Source organism: Cryptomeria japonica, chromosome 10 (assembly GCF_030272615.1).
Source record: "Cryptomeria japonica chromosome 10, Sugi_1.0, whole genome shotgun sequence".
NCBI classification, from domain to species: domain Eukaryota; kingdom Viridiplantae; phylum Streptophyta; class Pinopsida; order Cupressales; family Cupressaceae; genus Cryptomeria; species Cryptomeria japonica.
The window spans coordinates 317700563-317717161 of NC_081414.1; the positions used below are offsets into that span (position 1 = coordinate 317700563).

General features: G+C 36.9%; 1 protein-coding gene across 1 annotated transcript in view; it reads right to left on the reverse strand.

Annotated features, from left to right (window-relative positions):
- LOC131858955 (uncharacterized) overlaps positions 1-16599 on the reverse strand; it is a 75246-nt gene that overhangs the window by 16463 nt on the left and 42184 nt on the right. Inside the window, exons 3-5 of the mRNA XM_059212452.1 lie at positions 4360-4668; positions 2537-2716; positions 548-691 (exon numbers count right to left, since the gene is read on the reverse strand). Of these exons, the coding sequence (XP_059068435.1) occupies positions 548-691; positions 2537-2716; positions 4360-4668 (633 nt within the window). The remainder of the gene's footprint in view (positions 1-547; positions 692-2536; positions 2717-4359; positions 4669-16599) is intronic.

A 16599-nucleotide genomic window follows, 5' to 3' on the forward strand; every position in this document is an offset into this window, starting at 1 on the left:
AATACTGGATAAATTCAATGCTGATAAACATAAATTACTCTGTTCTAGTCTGGCTGCAGTAACAGTCAGTGGATTTGTTTCCAGTGGTTGTAGGAACAGTCAATGCAAGAATGTTTACTGCAACTAAGGAAATAAAACTAATCTTAACAAATGCACATGAACACTCCCCAAGTGGGCCCCCTTGGATGAGTGATACCAGGCTTCCCAAAAATAACTCTAAAAGCTCAGAATAACATATTTTTATTCATCGTTCATTGGAAGTCATTACATGATTCAATATGAAAAGAAAACTCAAAAATACTTAGGAAAAATCCTCTGCTTTGTTTCTCTTCTCTTTCTATCTAACCCTCAAGAAGATAAAGAGCTTATTATTAAAAAGAAATGATCTACAACAAACAACACAAATCATGCCGAAAAGAAGAGGTGGATAATTGACTGAGAAAGGAGATAGCTGGAGTTATGCTGCAGGAAATGCGGATCTAAACCGAACCACAGTCATAACATATTGTGGCGGTATTTACAACTTCAATGTCCACCTAAGTTAGACATTGGTAGTATCGCTGATTGCTCCGCTGATGCCATTCCTTACACTTCTCAGCTTTTCTGTAATTTGATCTTTAGTCATCTTCTTGAGTATCCTTTCCTTCAACTGGCGTGAAAGGCGAACATCCACTGCAACATCATTTATTCCCTGCACTACAAAAGAAATAACATACAAGAACATACATACACATTTTATTTAATCAGGACATCTATTAATTTCACATATGATATTGCCCTAAACAATCGACATGGCAACATGAATAAATCACATGGCTGCAGGAATAAATGGCAAAGATAAAACATGATTTAATAGGTTCAGGATAACATATGGAATACATATAGTAAACTTCCAATACATCACTACTACTTATGCAAATCAAAAGATGACAAAAACTCAAGAGTTATGAGGATAGAAATATGACAATGTCTCAACTCATCATGCCCCCCAACTTTAAGAGCTTGTTGATCCTACAACAAAAGGAAAATTTTTGATTCTTGCACTAATTCTTAGATCACCAATGGTTCCTTGTCCTGTTCCTCCTGAAGCTAAATTCCAGTAAAATCCTTTCATCTTTTCTAGCCTGGACCATCTGGCTGATTCTTTTGTAACTGCTTCATAGGGTTGATCCATAGTCTTACATCCCAATAGTGGCCACATAAGAATAGGAGGTTGAAAGATCAGTGGTAACCAGTTATTGGTCTTCTCTCTGCCCAGTTGTATATATTTGGGGGCTCTTTGCATAACTGCCTAATTTTTTTGCAGTGAATGAGGTTCTCCCTGCTTCAATTCTTCTGGTAAGTTATTCCAGCACTGAGTTAACCCATCTATTGCAGCTGCACTGTCATTCTGAACTAAATGCTTATATTCCTGGTATATTTCCTCCCTCATTTGAAGCACTAGTTTTCTAACATCATCTCTTACCAGTAATTTCTGCCATTCATAATAAAGAACTCTTGGCTCTTTTGCTTCCTTCCTCAATGGTAATGGACAATCAAATTCAAAATCTTTGTATGCTCTGGCTTGTGCCCCCATGCTGATCTCATTTTGAATCCATGAAATTAAAGCTTTTATATGGATATCACCAATATATAACAAAGGATTCCACTCACTATATGAGGGTACAACATAGTTATGTAAATAAAATTCACATAACAAATTTTTCATAGCTGTTGGAGAAGTTTGGTAAGCATCATAAAATTCCTCAGGGGTTTCTAAAGAGGGGCTAAGGTCCCTAAAAATACGGTTCAATTTGAAATTTAAATACTGCTCCCTTAAATGCAGAGCATAAACCCTTGGAGGTGCCCTACATTGCATCAATTCGGGGACCATACTAGTGATTGTTTCAACCTTAGCCTCTAATTCTTCAATTTTGTTATCCCTCTTTTCAATTTCTCTTTGTTGTTTGTCAATAACCCCTTGCAATCTAGCCCTCTTTATTTCCCATTGTCTATAAAATGTTAACGCAATAGATAAACTGCTTAGGGATGATGGAGGTCTAATAGGTGTTACCTTAGGCCATGGAATCTCTTCAACAAGTTCCTCAAGCTGCTATGGAATCTCTCCAACAGGTTCCTCAAGCTGCTATGGAATCTCTCCAACAGGTTCCTCAAGCTACTCTGCTACATAAGCAAGATTTGATAGTTTATCTACATCACATTCTTCCTGGATTTCAACATCTGCAGGGCTCCCTTCTTCTGATGTTTCCACTGAAATAACCTTTGCCAGATCACTTGCTGGACGAGCCTTCTGGGTCCTACTCCGTATTCTTCTCACATAAACCTTTGGAGTGGCTGCAGTAATGGTTTCTACTTGCGGCTCTGTTGTAGAAGTTTTTCTTTTTGACCTACGCCTCTTGGCTGCAGGAGAAATTTGAGTTGCATGAGGCTGAACCATAGGTTCTTCATCCATTTCATTTATTTCCAATTCCTTCCCTTTTCTCTTAGCAAATGGTGAATCTCTTTGAAGAGAAGTGGAGGGTTGCTCCACATTTGCCTCAACCATCTCTTCTTCCATAATAACTGCAGCTCCTTCGGCAACGAGCAAATCATCCTCTGCAGAAACTACGAGAGAAGAGGGTTCTGCAATATTTTCTTCTTCAATTGGTGGATCATCTGCAACAGGAGCATCTTCAACCATAAACTGCAATATGTCCTCAAATATCCCCCATTCCATCTGTGAAACATCTCTAAGTGAATGTTCTACAAGCAATTTAATCAACCCATGATGGCTGACAAAACGATTTCCATTCTTCCATGTTTCTTTGGCACTTGTAGAACAAAGATTACTTTAGTGGTGAATATTCGCCAATGGCAATTTTTTCACGTCATCCATGTCGGAAATGGCGAATATTTTGTACCGACTGGGGGTGGCCATGTCGCCGGATTATTATCAATTTCTGTCAAATTCACGACCCGATCGCCATATGTTTCTATGCGATGATTTCGCCAATACAATAAATGGTGGACACATGGTAAATTTAATTTTTTTTCCTACACTCTCTGAGGTTGCCTTAATAGATGATCTTAATTCACCTATAAGCATGTGAAGGTTTGTTAGCCAGGGGGATCCAATTTGCCCGACATCTTGCCGATGCGTGTCTCCATTCACCCTAACTTTCGCCAACTATATTGTGTTTGCCAATTATTTGGATGACCTATAATCGCCTCAAAAATTACATAATTCGTATTTGGACGACCTATAATCACCTCGAAATTTACATAAGTCGTGTTATAGTTATGCAGGATTCGCCAAATATTTGTATACCATATAAATTCCCTCAGAATTCGCCATATAAGGATTGGTATAAATACATGCAAAGATTAGATCTATCTCAACACAATCTGGTGGGTTCTAGGCTCTGAATTCTGATCAATAGTGAAGTTTCAGACCAAGGAAAATCATTGTTGTTGACTGCATTGGCGACTGCTAGTGAGCTAAAGGTGAGTGATCATATTTTTGAAGTGGTATATTATACATTATAGTCTATTTTTTATTAAAGTAAAAGCAGGTTTTGAAGGGGCCCCGAAACCCTTTACAAAATGACCTTACAAGATAAAAGCATTAAGAAACCAGGAGGAACATACTTTAGGAAAACCAACAAAATTACTAGAAAAACTAGCAAAAGCCCCAAAAAACAAGCATAAACCAGCCAGACCAAACAAAAGGAACTAATTTATGTTTTTCAGGGCATTAGCTAAGTTAATGCTAATCCCATACATGTCTTTGATATTATCCCTAAGATTAGGGATTTCCTTAGCAGACACAGCAACAACTTTCTTAACACTCGCTCTAGTTCTCTTTGCAGCTCCACCAAGTGTACCTTCCCCACTTCCAATCTTGATTGCATCTTCATCTATGTTGAGGTCCACTACTGGTTTGGGAGAACTAGAGTTATCAAGGACCTTTGAGATATCCTATAGGTTCTTTGTAATAGTAGACAAGATATTCGGGATCATACCCAATAGGTTTTTCATCGCCACTTTCCCTTCTTCTAGATAGTCAATCTGAGCTGCCATTTTTTTAACTTTTCCCTCCATGTCCTGCTTCCATTGCTTCTGATTCCTGTCATCTTCCTTCCTTTTCTCATCCATCTGTTTCCCATTTTTTTCCAGGTTCTTCAATAGTTCATATGTCCATCTGTCATAACCCAATCTAGCCTCAGTGAGTTTTTTAAGGTTATCCAGGAATAACCCTTCTCCAACGCTCTCCTTATCCTCACTCAAACTATCCTTAGCCATTTCCTTCTCAGGTTCCTTGTTCTTCTCCCTCTCAAAATTCATATCTTTTTCCTCAATATCCTTATCATCCTTATCTACCATAGGCTGGCTGTTGTCGTTGCCTAAGCTAGCACTGTGAATTGGACTATCATTGTTAGACTCGTTCTCACCTTTTTCTTCCTCTGCACCCACATCCTCATCTTTCCAACTTTCCTCACCCTCTGACTCATCCATTTCCATTTCACTGCCCTCTTTTCCAGTTTCCTCTGTATCATTCTTTTCATCATGGGCTTTCATCCCAGTGGCGCTCTTGCTTTTTTTGCTCGAAGTAGCCTCCTTCTTGTTGGGTTCGCCTTCCTCCAACTTTCTCTTGGCTTTCCCTGGAGAAGCGGACAACCTCTTATTTTCCTACGTGGCAAGGATTTTACAGTGCTCATAAATAAGCAAAATGAGCCCACAATGGAGAATCGGGTTCGAGGGATTCTTGCTGTGTTTATTGAGAGACCTAGACAGGGACCTGAAGAGATAGTAGGGTAGGGAAACCCTTTTCTCATGCCTGAAGTGGTTTAATAACACAAAGTGATAAGTGTGGGCCCTAGAAAAGTGGCCCTCAATGGTTATGTATTCCATGATGGCATTCAAAACCCAACCCCATATTTTCTTGATGTTGGAGGCTTCATAATAACCCCCAGTGGCTTTTCTAATTTTAGCCCTCTCCTTTTCCTTATGCCGGAAAAGATTTACCGCATTCTTGGAAACTTTAAGATCTATAAAAAAATTGAGCCCTGAGTGGGGCATGCCTATCACAGTCGCGATGAGGCTCGTGTCCAATTTGAACCTCACACCATAGATTTTAAAAGACTCATTACTCCAATTTTCAGTTATTTTGGAGACTACGAGATTTACCCTACCTTTGTCATAATCAACCAACTTCTCCATGAAACTCATTAGGGACCCTTTTTCCAGCTTCGCCCAAACTTTCGGCATATCCTTCCATCTGGAAGTGTTGTCTGGTTCCTCCCTCCTTAAATCACCTCCCATATTCAATTTCAAACTTTCACCTCTGTTCTTCTACAAACTCAAAGCTTTCTTCCCGTTGTCTCTCAAAATTTTGAAAAAGATGACCCACAAAGTGTGCAGAGTGTTATTATATTTGATTGGGATTCTGCCACTTTGCCAAGTAATCATTACCTTTCTATCAATGCATAAATTACTCATATTAGCTGTCATAATTATGCGGTCCTTCTTTCCCCATAAATCTATCCTTTCCGAGGAGCTCTTTAATACTCATATTAATATCTTCCCCATGCCAAATTGTTTGAGATTCAGAATTAACGCCTAGGTTCGCTAGACAATCTGCCACCATATTTCTCTCTCTAAAGGCATGTTCTATTATTATAACTTCAAAACTAGCAATAATTTCCCTAGCTTTCAAAATTATGTTTTCTATAGACCACGATGGCTCAGTTTCCCCCTTCAAGCACTTAATAATATTAAGTGAGTCTCCCTCCAGCCATAATTTATCATGATTTAGGTTCTTAGCAATAATTAGAGTATTCAGCACAACTGAGGCTTCAACATAATGACTGGTTTGACTCCCCAAAGGGCCAGCAACTGCCACAAGGCAACTTCCAGCAAAATTCCTGACAATGCCCCCATAACCAGCTTTACCCGGACTCCCCTTAGAAGCCCCATCAAAGTTGGCCTTTATCCATCCCTGAGGTAGAAAAATCCAAGCAAGACCTTCTCTACCCTTCTCCTTACTAGATTTGGTAGTAGAAAGGTTCCACCTGTCATTAAAGTCTTCTTTAGCAACTGGACCATAATCAATGCCATTGAGGCATTCAAAGATACTCATAGTCTATTATTGCTTCTTCAACAAATTGATATTTTTTTGGCAGCCTTTATTTCATTGGAGATGTCGAACAGGAAGAGGGGTAGGAAACCTAAATGTGGGGAAGGCCAGGAGAGGCCAACAAAAAGCAGAACATTGTCTTCGTACTTTGGCATTGGAAAATATTGTGGTGAAAATTAGGAAGGTACATCATCACAAGTACAAGTACAAATTTGCCACCTACACCTCATGTTGAAGACGACGATGAACCTGATATCTCAAATCAGGATGATCTTGAAGAAGATTATCTGGTAGATACCCAAGTTAGTCAGAATGATATAATCGACTTGGGTAATAATGCAATTGATGATAATGCACGGAAGGGAAAAAGAAAAGCCATATCAAAAAAGGGTGAACCACAATAAAAAAAGGATCGGTAGTGGGATATGTTAGTGAGGAATTTTCAAATTAATTGGGCATCAAAGTATCCATTCATTGAACTAGTGGAGAATCCAATTGAAGGCGAGCCTCCAATAGAATGCAGGTGTAAGATTTGCACTTGGAAACATAACAAGGAAATTAGGTTGCAGCTAAAATTTGACACCATAGAAAAGCATATGGGTAAAGTTTATGAAAAACAAATGATAGACGAGGTTAAAAAATCAGTGATAAGATGGAAAACAAAGGAGGAATGTAAGCATGTGAGGAATGCCGAAGAGTATTATTTTCATGAGAAAATACAGATGAAGCCTGCTGAAGTTAAAGGTTCTATTGAAGCTGTTTTTGGAAAAGCAATGCAAATAGAACAACTGGGAAAAGCTGTTCAGTTAAGCGTTGTTTTTTTATATTTTGAGCAAAGGGCGTGCTATGATAGATTTCCCATCAATTAGTGGTTTATTACACTTTTTGAAAGTTCCTAACTATCCTAATAGACATTGGTCAATAAACAGTGGATGGGAATGGGCAAGTTGTCTTGCTGAGGTTGAAAAAGAAGATGTAAAGGAAAAAATAAGAGAGTCAAACTTTATTGCATTTTCTTTACATGAAGTTATGACAGTAGACAATACTTCATGGGTATGCATGCATGTTTATGCTGTAGAGAATCATACCCGCCAACCTCATCTACTATCTGTTGCTAAAATGAAGGAGAGTGCGACAACAAAAAATTTATTTCAACTAGTAAAGAAAAGTTTAATTGAATATGGAGGTATGGATGACATGACGGTAGCTAAAAAATTGGTTTGTGTTGGAGCAGATGGAGCTTTAGTAATGTAAGGTCACCGATCTTTGTACAAAGATTGAAACTTCATTTGCACTGTACATTACTTCAATTCATTGCATGGCTCACATAATGAATCTAGCTTTTGGAATTGTGAGCAAGTTTGCTTCGGTTAAAAAAATTAAAATTTTAATCAAAGAGCTCTACTCACACTTCAGTCAAAGTCCTAAGCGATTTATGGAATCTCAACACTTTACTGATGGAATAACTGATGGAAACAAGCTTCTCAAGGATAATGATACCAGATGGATCTCTTTGGATGGTCCAGTGCATCAAGTGTTTTCAGAATATCCATCCTTGATTGGACTATTTCACACAACTCGCGATGAATCAAATCAACCAAAATTTCCTGAACTTCTTTGCAGGTTAAGTAATTTAGAGTCACTCTTAACTTTAGCAGCTCTTTTTCCCATGCTAGAGGAAATGAGGAATATTATGAAGGCTGCCCAAAAAAGAGCTCTGTATATTGCAGAATATGCTATGCTGCGTAAGATGACATGCATGACCCTCGACAATCTCTATCAAAATCAACCAACACTATCCGATAATTTTTTTTTTAAGTGGTGGACACTCACAGATTTGAACAATCCCGATAACTTTTTACAAATCGATGCAGATGGGGAGGTATGTGCCAATGTATGGGGAGTTGAGATACCAATGCACTTCTATGCCACAGTCGACCCCGAGGAACCAGGAAAGCGCCCCAGGAAGCAACTAGCAAGAGTTAAAAGGGTAGATTTTGACAAGATTGTTGAGACTGTAACTAGTTGCATATGATCTTTCCTCACAAATTAGAAGCAGATTCCCTCCTGACAACCTACTTGAAGCCATGTCTATTGTGTTTCCTCAATATTGGAGCCTCAATAGTGCAGTCGATTTTCGAAGTAAGCTACTGACTTTGATAAAACAATTTTGCATATCCAGAGAATTGAATGGAGTAACTATAAATAGAATATTAGACGAAACTAATCTTCGAGAGCAATCATCTTGTTTTGCATACACATTGAAAGAACAATATGGCAAAATGGAGAACCCCTGCGAAGAGGGATCAGTAACAAGGCTTTGGAAAACTATAGCTGAGAATTCAACGTTGCGTGATTCAATGTCAAAATAAGTGAAGCTTACTGATTTATGTCTTACCATGATACTGGGTTCAGTGGAAGATGAGAGAGTTTTCAGTGCTTTGGGGTTCCTAAAATCAAAGCTAAGAAACAAACTAGACAAAAATTTGGAAAATTTCTTGAGGCTCTATACATCTAGGTATGATGTCCACACTTTTCCTTACGATAGGGCATTGCAAATCTGGATGTCCAAATGTGAAAGAAGAGGTTTGGGCAACACTTCAAACCAAAGTGCCAGTGGGACTATTGACTCATGTACTGAACCTACTGCTAGCATTGAGATGCAGTTCGGTGAAGGTATGCAGACTCAGAGTGAAGAAACTCAAACCACAGACAAGAATCAAGAAAGCTCTGAATTTGATGAGGATGAATGGCAATTGTAGGAGATTGGTATTTATTAATCTTATTACTATATCTCATCATTCATATTACAAAAGCATATTACTTTTTGCAATTATAATTTAATATTGATTTGTAATTGTATTTTTCAACTTTCTATTTCCAGATTTAAAATAGCATAATAAAAAAAAAACCATAATGTGTTTATTGATACAGAGATGTTTATTGTTTATTTATACATGTTTGAGTCTCAAATCTGTGTGATACATTTTAGAACCATATGATACAACTCATTCAATAGTAATACACATGTCGAGAACTTAGATTTTCATTAATTCTTTCAAAATATAGCCATATGATACAATTCATTCAATAGTAATACACCAATCTGTGTGATTCTCCATGCAAATTGTAAAAGTGAATACAAAGTTGTAGAACCCTTTACAAATGACCCTGAATTCTCTTTTATAGAAACAAGAGAGCAACAATAGCTCCTGTGTGATTCTCCAATGTCCATGCAAAAGTGAATACAAAGTTTCAGAACCCTTTGCAAATGACCCTGAATTCCCTTTTATAGAAACAAGGGAGCAACAACAGCTTTAGGTCGAATTGCAAGTTTGCAACATGTGAAACTGAACATCAAAACCAAAAACTCAGTAGAGATTTATATGGCCATCATAGGTCGTATTAGCAATTTAACATCTGCTACATGTTTGATGTCTCTTGTTCAAAAAACAGAGTTCAAAATTAAATATTAATTCACGCCATGACAAATTAAACATAGATAATAGAAGTGCCTAAAACCTACTAATCATAAATAGAGAAATGCATAAATGTTAAAGCAAGGGAGAATTTGAGAATACAAATTTATTGGCTAAATTTTTGCACTGTGCATCATAGATTCATAGGTTGGATTAGCAAAATAGCAATAGCGAGTGCTGGTTTTTTCCTATTCATAAAATAGATTCATAGGTTGGATTAGCAAAATAGCAATAACGAGTGCATCATAGATTCATATGCCAGATTAGCAAAACAACAAACAAAAAAAACATAAAACCTTGAAATTAAGAGTAAAAGAAGAAAATTGTGCAATACATACTATGATTCTTAAGATTTCTGTGCCAGTTTTTGTAGGGTGCTCCACTCTTCATCTGATGGAAGGTCAATATTCTGTAAACTATGGAAAGTCAAGTCCAACTTCGTCAATATTCCATATTTAGAAGATTTACTTGACATTACTGTTTCATCCAATACCAAATTTAGAGTTGTAAATGGTTGGATGAATTCCAGAAATCTTTGGGGAGTTGTGTCCTTTGGAAGCAAGTCTAAATCAGACTTCATTTTTATCTCCATGAATTTTTTGTAAGCTTCTTCTCCAATGAATTTATTTGATGGGTCAACGGTCTTAGGCAAACCAATTTTAATCAAATTATTTTTCTTTTCTTCCAGCTTCAATATCTTTTTACCACAATTTTCCATAACTTCTGATGTTTCCCTTAGCTTCTCGCATTTTTGAATGATAGATGATGTCTTAACTATGGCATCAATGCAGCTCTTAATTCCCTTGGATGCCAAGTAGTTGCCACTGGAACTGTAGACTACTTTCAGAATCTTTTTTGCCATATCCTCTTTTGAATAAACATGTGTGCTCTTCTCATAGTGCCCTTTGATTTTCATATAAATTAGTCTTAGACTTTCAGTCAATTGAAACCATTCACACAACTTGTCACTCCTCTGCCTTATTTTCCGCTAAATGTTTTCTTGTATATACTTCGTTGTATTTTTCATATTATCTTTCAATCTATCCTTCAAAGTTATTATTTTATCATTTGCATTTTGTAGGTCTTCTTTCATTTGTGCACATTTTTTTCTTTCTTCCTCTACTTCCTCTGGCAAATGTTTTTCTTTTTCCTTCCCATGATCCAATAGGTCCTGTAATTTTCTTATTTCGGCAACAAAAGACTCATAACTTTTTTATAATTTTTGAAAACTGGCTCTTTCCTCATCAACATTTTTAATGCTTTTAGCCAGTTTTTCTATCAGGTCCCTCAATTCTGCATCCATCTTCTCCTGCTCTGCAATTTCTACTGCAGAGCCCGAATTTCTTATCCTTTTCTGTAAATCATTGCACTTGCTTTTTACTGCTTTCCTCCTTGATTTTCCGTTTGCCAGGTCTGCCTGTAACTTTTCTATTTGTTTCTCCAATTTATTTTTTTCTCTCTCCACCTTTAGCAATGAAGTGTAGACCACTTCGTTAGTCCTTTTTGACACACTAATTTTGTCCACATTATGTACTTTAGAAAAATCCATTTGGAGGGTGTTAACTTGAAATTCAGAGGGATCTATCTGACTGTGTGGTGGATTTTTATCTTTAGTTGGGGCTGGGGGCATAACAACCATGAACTCCATCATATCTTTCTGTGGGTCATATGTTGGAAATACCCTGTTCCTTGCAGGCTCTTCGTTTAAAACTTCAGTTAGGGAAACCCTATGAAATGCTTTCTTTTTTTCTTTATTTGCTTTTGTTGTGTGTTCATATTTTTCATAGTAATCATGATATTGAAAATCTGGGCTTGCTGAAGCAATTGAATGTTTGAAAGGTGACATAGGAATACTAGAGGCTCCAGTTCCACTTATTCCCGTGGTTTTAACTAATGCTTGACTAGGATTACCAACAACAATTCCTGATACTGTCCCACTCCCACTGACACTTTTATGTGTAGTTTTCATAATCTTTTTAGGTGTGTGATTTGAAGCTACAAATGAATGTTTTGTAGTGTCAGTGGAACTTGATATAGGATTCTGAATAGTATTAGTATCTACCACTAGTGGCCTCTTGCGAGAGATATTTTGTTGTAGCCCTTGTCCAACAACTAGACAACTAGTATCAGTAGTACTAGTAGTACCCACGCCAACCCCACCATGGCCACCAATCACAACGTCACTTGACTGAATAATAATGGGAATACTATCCCTAGATTCCCCACCTGTGGCAGTGGCACTTGATTCACCACCAATGGGAATACCATGATGTGGTGGTGGTTGTAGATTTGAACCTGAAACAAATGTAGGTGGACCCTGAGGGTAATGAGTAGTACATATCTGTGATGAATCTGAAGAATCAAGTCCAATGACTGGTTTAACAAGAGCTTTTGATTTTGACCTTGATGGAAGTTTTACCTGAAGTGGATACCAAATGCCCTCTCCTCTAGAACCTAGACCACCACCTTCAAAACCCATTTTTTCCACAATGCTTGCCCCTTTGCTATATTTTTCTTTCATGGACTCATGGACTGCACCTAATATTTTAGGGGCTGTAGTAGTTGTTGGAGCGGGCTCAGCCTTATACTCATCATCATTTTCACTCCTGTCATGTACTGTTGTGGGATGCTCCATATTCCACAATTTGCTAAACTCATCATCCTCGTCGATGGTCTCAAATTCTGCACTGGTCTTTGGTTCACCGAGATTCCTCCTCATAGTCCAAAAATTATTTATTTTGGTTTGAGTCCAAAAACTCTCTTTACATTCTTGCATAGTTGATTTGGGAATAGATTTCTTAGATGGATTAGCAGATTTTAGGTAGAAATTGTAGGACCTCCTATTTTGGATGCCCTGACCCTCCTCTGTTGTCCTCTGTGTGTGCAATGCCATAATTTATGATGAAATTTCTTCTGTTGAAATGTTATTGTCAACTGCAATTTTCTCCATCTCTTTTTTAACCTCATCCTAGGAGTCCATGTTTCTAAGCTTTTCTAGCAATGGTTTACTTTCATGTTGACATAACGCTGAAGAGTTCCCATTTTTCTTAAGCCTTGCTTGAACTACACCGATTGGATCATACTGCCAGAGACCCTCATCACCAAAGTTAAAAACTGTCAAAAAATCATGTGCCACATTGAATGCTTTTCTCTCAAATGTGAACCCTCCACATGAGAAAGGCAAGGAAGGAAATTTGCTCTTCTTTTGCTGACCATGGAAGTGCCTATTTGTGCTCTCCAATTGCAGTACATACTCTAATGCAAATACCCTCTCTGTCACATGTATTGGAAGTCTATATGGTTTTACTACCGATCTGTAAAACCTTAACACAGTGAATTCTTCCATGAAGAACCAGTCAACCAATTCTATTTGACTTCCAAGTTGAATGCAATCTCTACAAGACATAGGCAACCTAGGCATTGGAGTGCTTGTAATTTCATTATATATTGGTGCCAAAAAGAAGTCTACAAAATGGTTGTAGTTCTTTTTGTTATCATGCATCCTTATCTTTGGTCTCCATTCATATATTGGGCACTTTGTTCTGTTCCCAGTCTTCTCATCAATCTTATAGCTCACAATTTGAACTTGTTGGTCTAGAATATTGCACGATACTTGGATAGAAGGAGATAGCACAAGTAGGATGAGAACCTAAATGACTTACAAGAACCTTTTTTGATCATTAGTAATTGTTTTTGAATGGATTTAACAATATGCTCAATAAAATTATATCTTATCGGCTAACCTACACAATAGATATTATAAATTATTTCAAGAAGGCTTGCACCCACTTCCCTATCATTTTCCAATCCTAGGCAAAATGACAGCAAGGAAACAGTATCCCCAACCCATGGAACAAAAATGTTAGAATCATAAGGAGGCTTATGATTCTGATCCAACACAATACCAATACCACTCTTTATTATAGCTTTGATAAATGAATCTCTGCGACTTGGATCAAGACTCCCATAATTCCTTGCCATCTTTTCAACGTCAATTTGGACGTTTGAGTTTTGGGCTTCAAATCCTAGGTTCAACAAATGAGCAAATTCTCCCTCGTTTATGGATAAAATTTCCTCTTTTGTATTTTTATTGACAATAGCTTTTTTATCTTCATCATAATTTTTGGTGCAGACCATGGCAAAATTAGGGCAAGGGAATACTTTAGTTAACACCATGCTTCCCAATCCAGCATCCCATGATGCGATTTCATTTGTTTTTGGTTTTAATATTGAGTTGAAAACAATAAAATTTTCCCTAGATGCATCTGCCGCCTTACTAGATAATGCATATCTAATATCTATGATACGCTTTTCATCATGGATAGCAGGGTCATAAATATCATGGTATTCATCAGTGAAACCTGGTGTTTTAACCAGTTCGGTTAGGTACATTTTGTTTTTCACTTTGCTTCCTGTTGAACTATTGCTTCCCATTTCCCCCATTGCTGTTATTGTTAATAATTCAAAATAATGCTAGATAAAAACTTGAAAATGCTAACCCTCATATTGGACCACAAGATTAAAAAAAGCAAAAAAGGCGAGATGTAGGTGTTGTAGATTTTACCCGGAATTTATATTTCACTAGATTGGCACAGATAGTCTCTGTTGCAACATGCGTTCTTCAATCTAGTAGTTGTTTTTGAATCTCCCTCAATTTACAAGTTTGTCCATGAAATGAAATACGATTATGATTTACGAGTCTCTTATTTTGAAAACTCTGAAAAGTACAAAAGTAATACCTAAAGGGCAAAATATCTAGAATCATGTTGTAATTTTATTAATTATTATTAATAACTATTCCATGCCAAAGGACAAAACATTCATTACTTTAGTATAAATTCTAAGGACATTAAATGTAAAACGTTCAATTCCGGGCAAAGTTCTCACAAATGTGTTCACTTTCCACATTCGGGTCGAAATCCACCCTAAGTTGTTGATCTTAACTCATCCAACGGACGATGGCAAAATATCTAGAATCATGTTGTAATTTTATTAATTATTATTAATAACTATTCCGTGTCGAAGGATGAAACATTCATTACTTCAGTATAAATTCTGAGGACATTAGACATAATTATATTTAATTAAATTTAAAACGTTTCAATTCCAGGTGAAGTTCTCACAAATGTGTTCACTTCCCACATTCGGGCCGAAATCCATCCTAAGCCGTTGATCTTTTCTCATCCAATGGACGATGGTACCTGTTGTCAGATGTCGTGGGACGGTGGGTCCCATGACTTCTGCCATTTTTCTGACACGTCACCATACTTAGGTCACTTTTTGGGTATGTTTTTTAAGTCTATTTAATCATTTTAAAATTCTGCCCGAAAAAGAGCTTTATAGAGTTAGACTTAATTATATTTAATTAAATTTAAAATATTCAATTCCGGGTGAAGTTCTCACAAACGTGTCCACTTCCCACATTCGGGCCGAAATCCACCCTAAGCCGTTGATCTTTGTTCATCCAACGGACGATGGTACCTATTTTCAGATGTAGTGGGTCCCACGACTTCTACCATTTTTCTGGCATGTCACCATACTCGTGTCACTTTTCGGGTCTGATTTTTAAGTCTATTTAATCATTTTAAACTTCCACCCGAAAAAGAGATTTATAGTCTATAGACTATAGACTTAATTATATTTAATTAAATTTAAAATGTTCAATTCTGAGCGAAGTTCTCACAAATGTGTTCACTTCCCACATTCGGGCCGAAATCCACCCTAAGCCATTGATCTTTGTTCATCCAACGGACAATGGTACTTGTTTATAGATGTAGTGGGTCCCACGACTTCTGCCATTTTTTTGGTATGTCACCATACTCGTGTCACTTTTTGGGTCTGTTTTTTAAGTCTACTTAATCATTTTAAACTTCCGCCCGAAAAAGAGATTTATAGTCTATAGATTATAGACTTAATTATATTTAATTAAATTTAAAATGTTCAATTCCGGGCGAAGTTCTCACAAATGTGTTCACTGCCCACATTTGGGCCGAAATCCACCCTAAGCCGTTGATCTTTGTTCATCTGACGGATGATGATACCTGTTGAGAACTTGAGTGTTGTCATATGTCGTCGGTCCCATAATAAGAGACATTTAAATTTTAAAGATGTGCAATAGTTTGAGATAACTATTATATATAATGTTAATATTATTTGTAAAAATTTGAAATTCAAAAATAGTATAAACACATGAAACTTAGTTTCTAGAATAAAACAAATAACTAAATAATAATATAAATTTTGATATACAATTTGAAAGGTAAAAGTTTAATATAAAAAAGAAAACATTCAATATTAAATCTAAAATATTAATTTAAAGTTTAACAAAATTCTTTGAAAATATGTTTACGATATATAATTTTAAAAAATAGTTTAAAAATATATATAAAATTTTAACATAAATTTAGTGTATTAATTTAAAAAAATGTGCAGTCCTCAACCTGTTAAGGCGAGCAAATTTGGAAAGTACAAATGCCAAGGTGGCGATTAACTGTTGCAGAAGGAGTTGTCTGCGATAGGTCGCATGAAGGAAGGAAGGGGAGGATGGTAGGAAATCTTTTTCTTGATCTCATGGCATTAATACCTTATCTTACACATTCATTACCTGACCTATACGACGGAGGCATAATTTATTACCTTTTGATCTGTGTGCTAGTTTTTGCTTTGAAGCAGAACAAATCTATAGTTCGTAGGTTCTGTAAGACATTTTTTGCAGGAAGTGCTTTTGAAATTGCAGGTGACCATGAAGGCCAATTTCACACTGCGAACAGACAAGAAGTTGTTGCCCTTTTTGTGCAAAGTATCTGATAAAACGAATGCAAGGATTGTTCAAGTTTAAGGAGGAGAATTTGTGGGCGACAACTCGACTGATGCTTGCGGAGGAGGTGGCACATATCAGTCACCAGTATCGAACTAACATGGAGGTTTACTCTCTGATTCTGGCATGGGCCTGTGAATTTGAACTAGACGTGGAAAAGGTAAAACTCACATTGGTCAAATTTATTG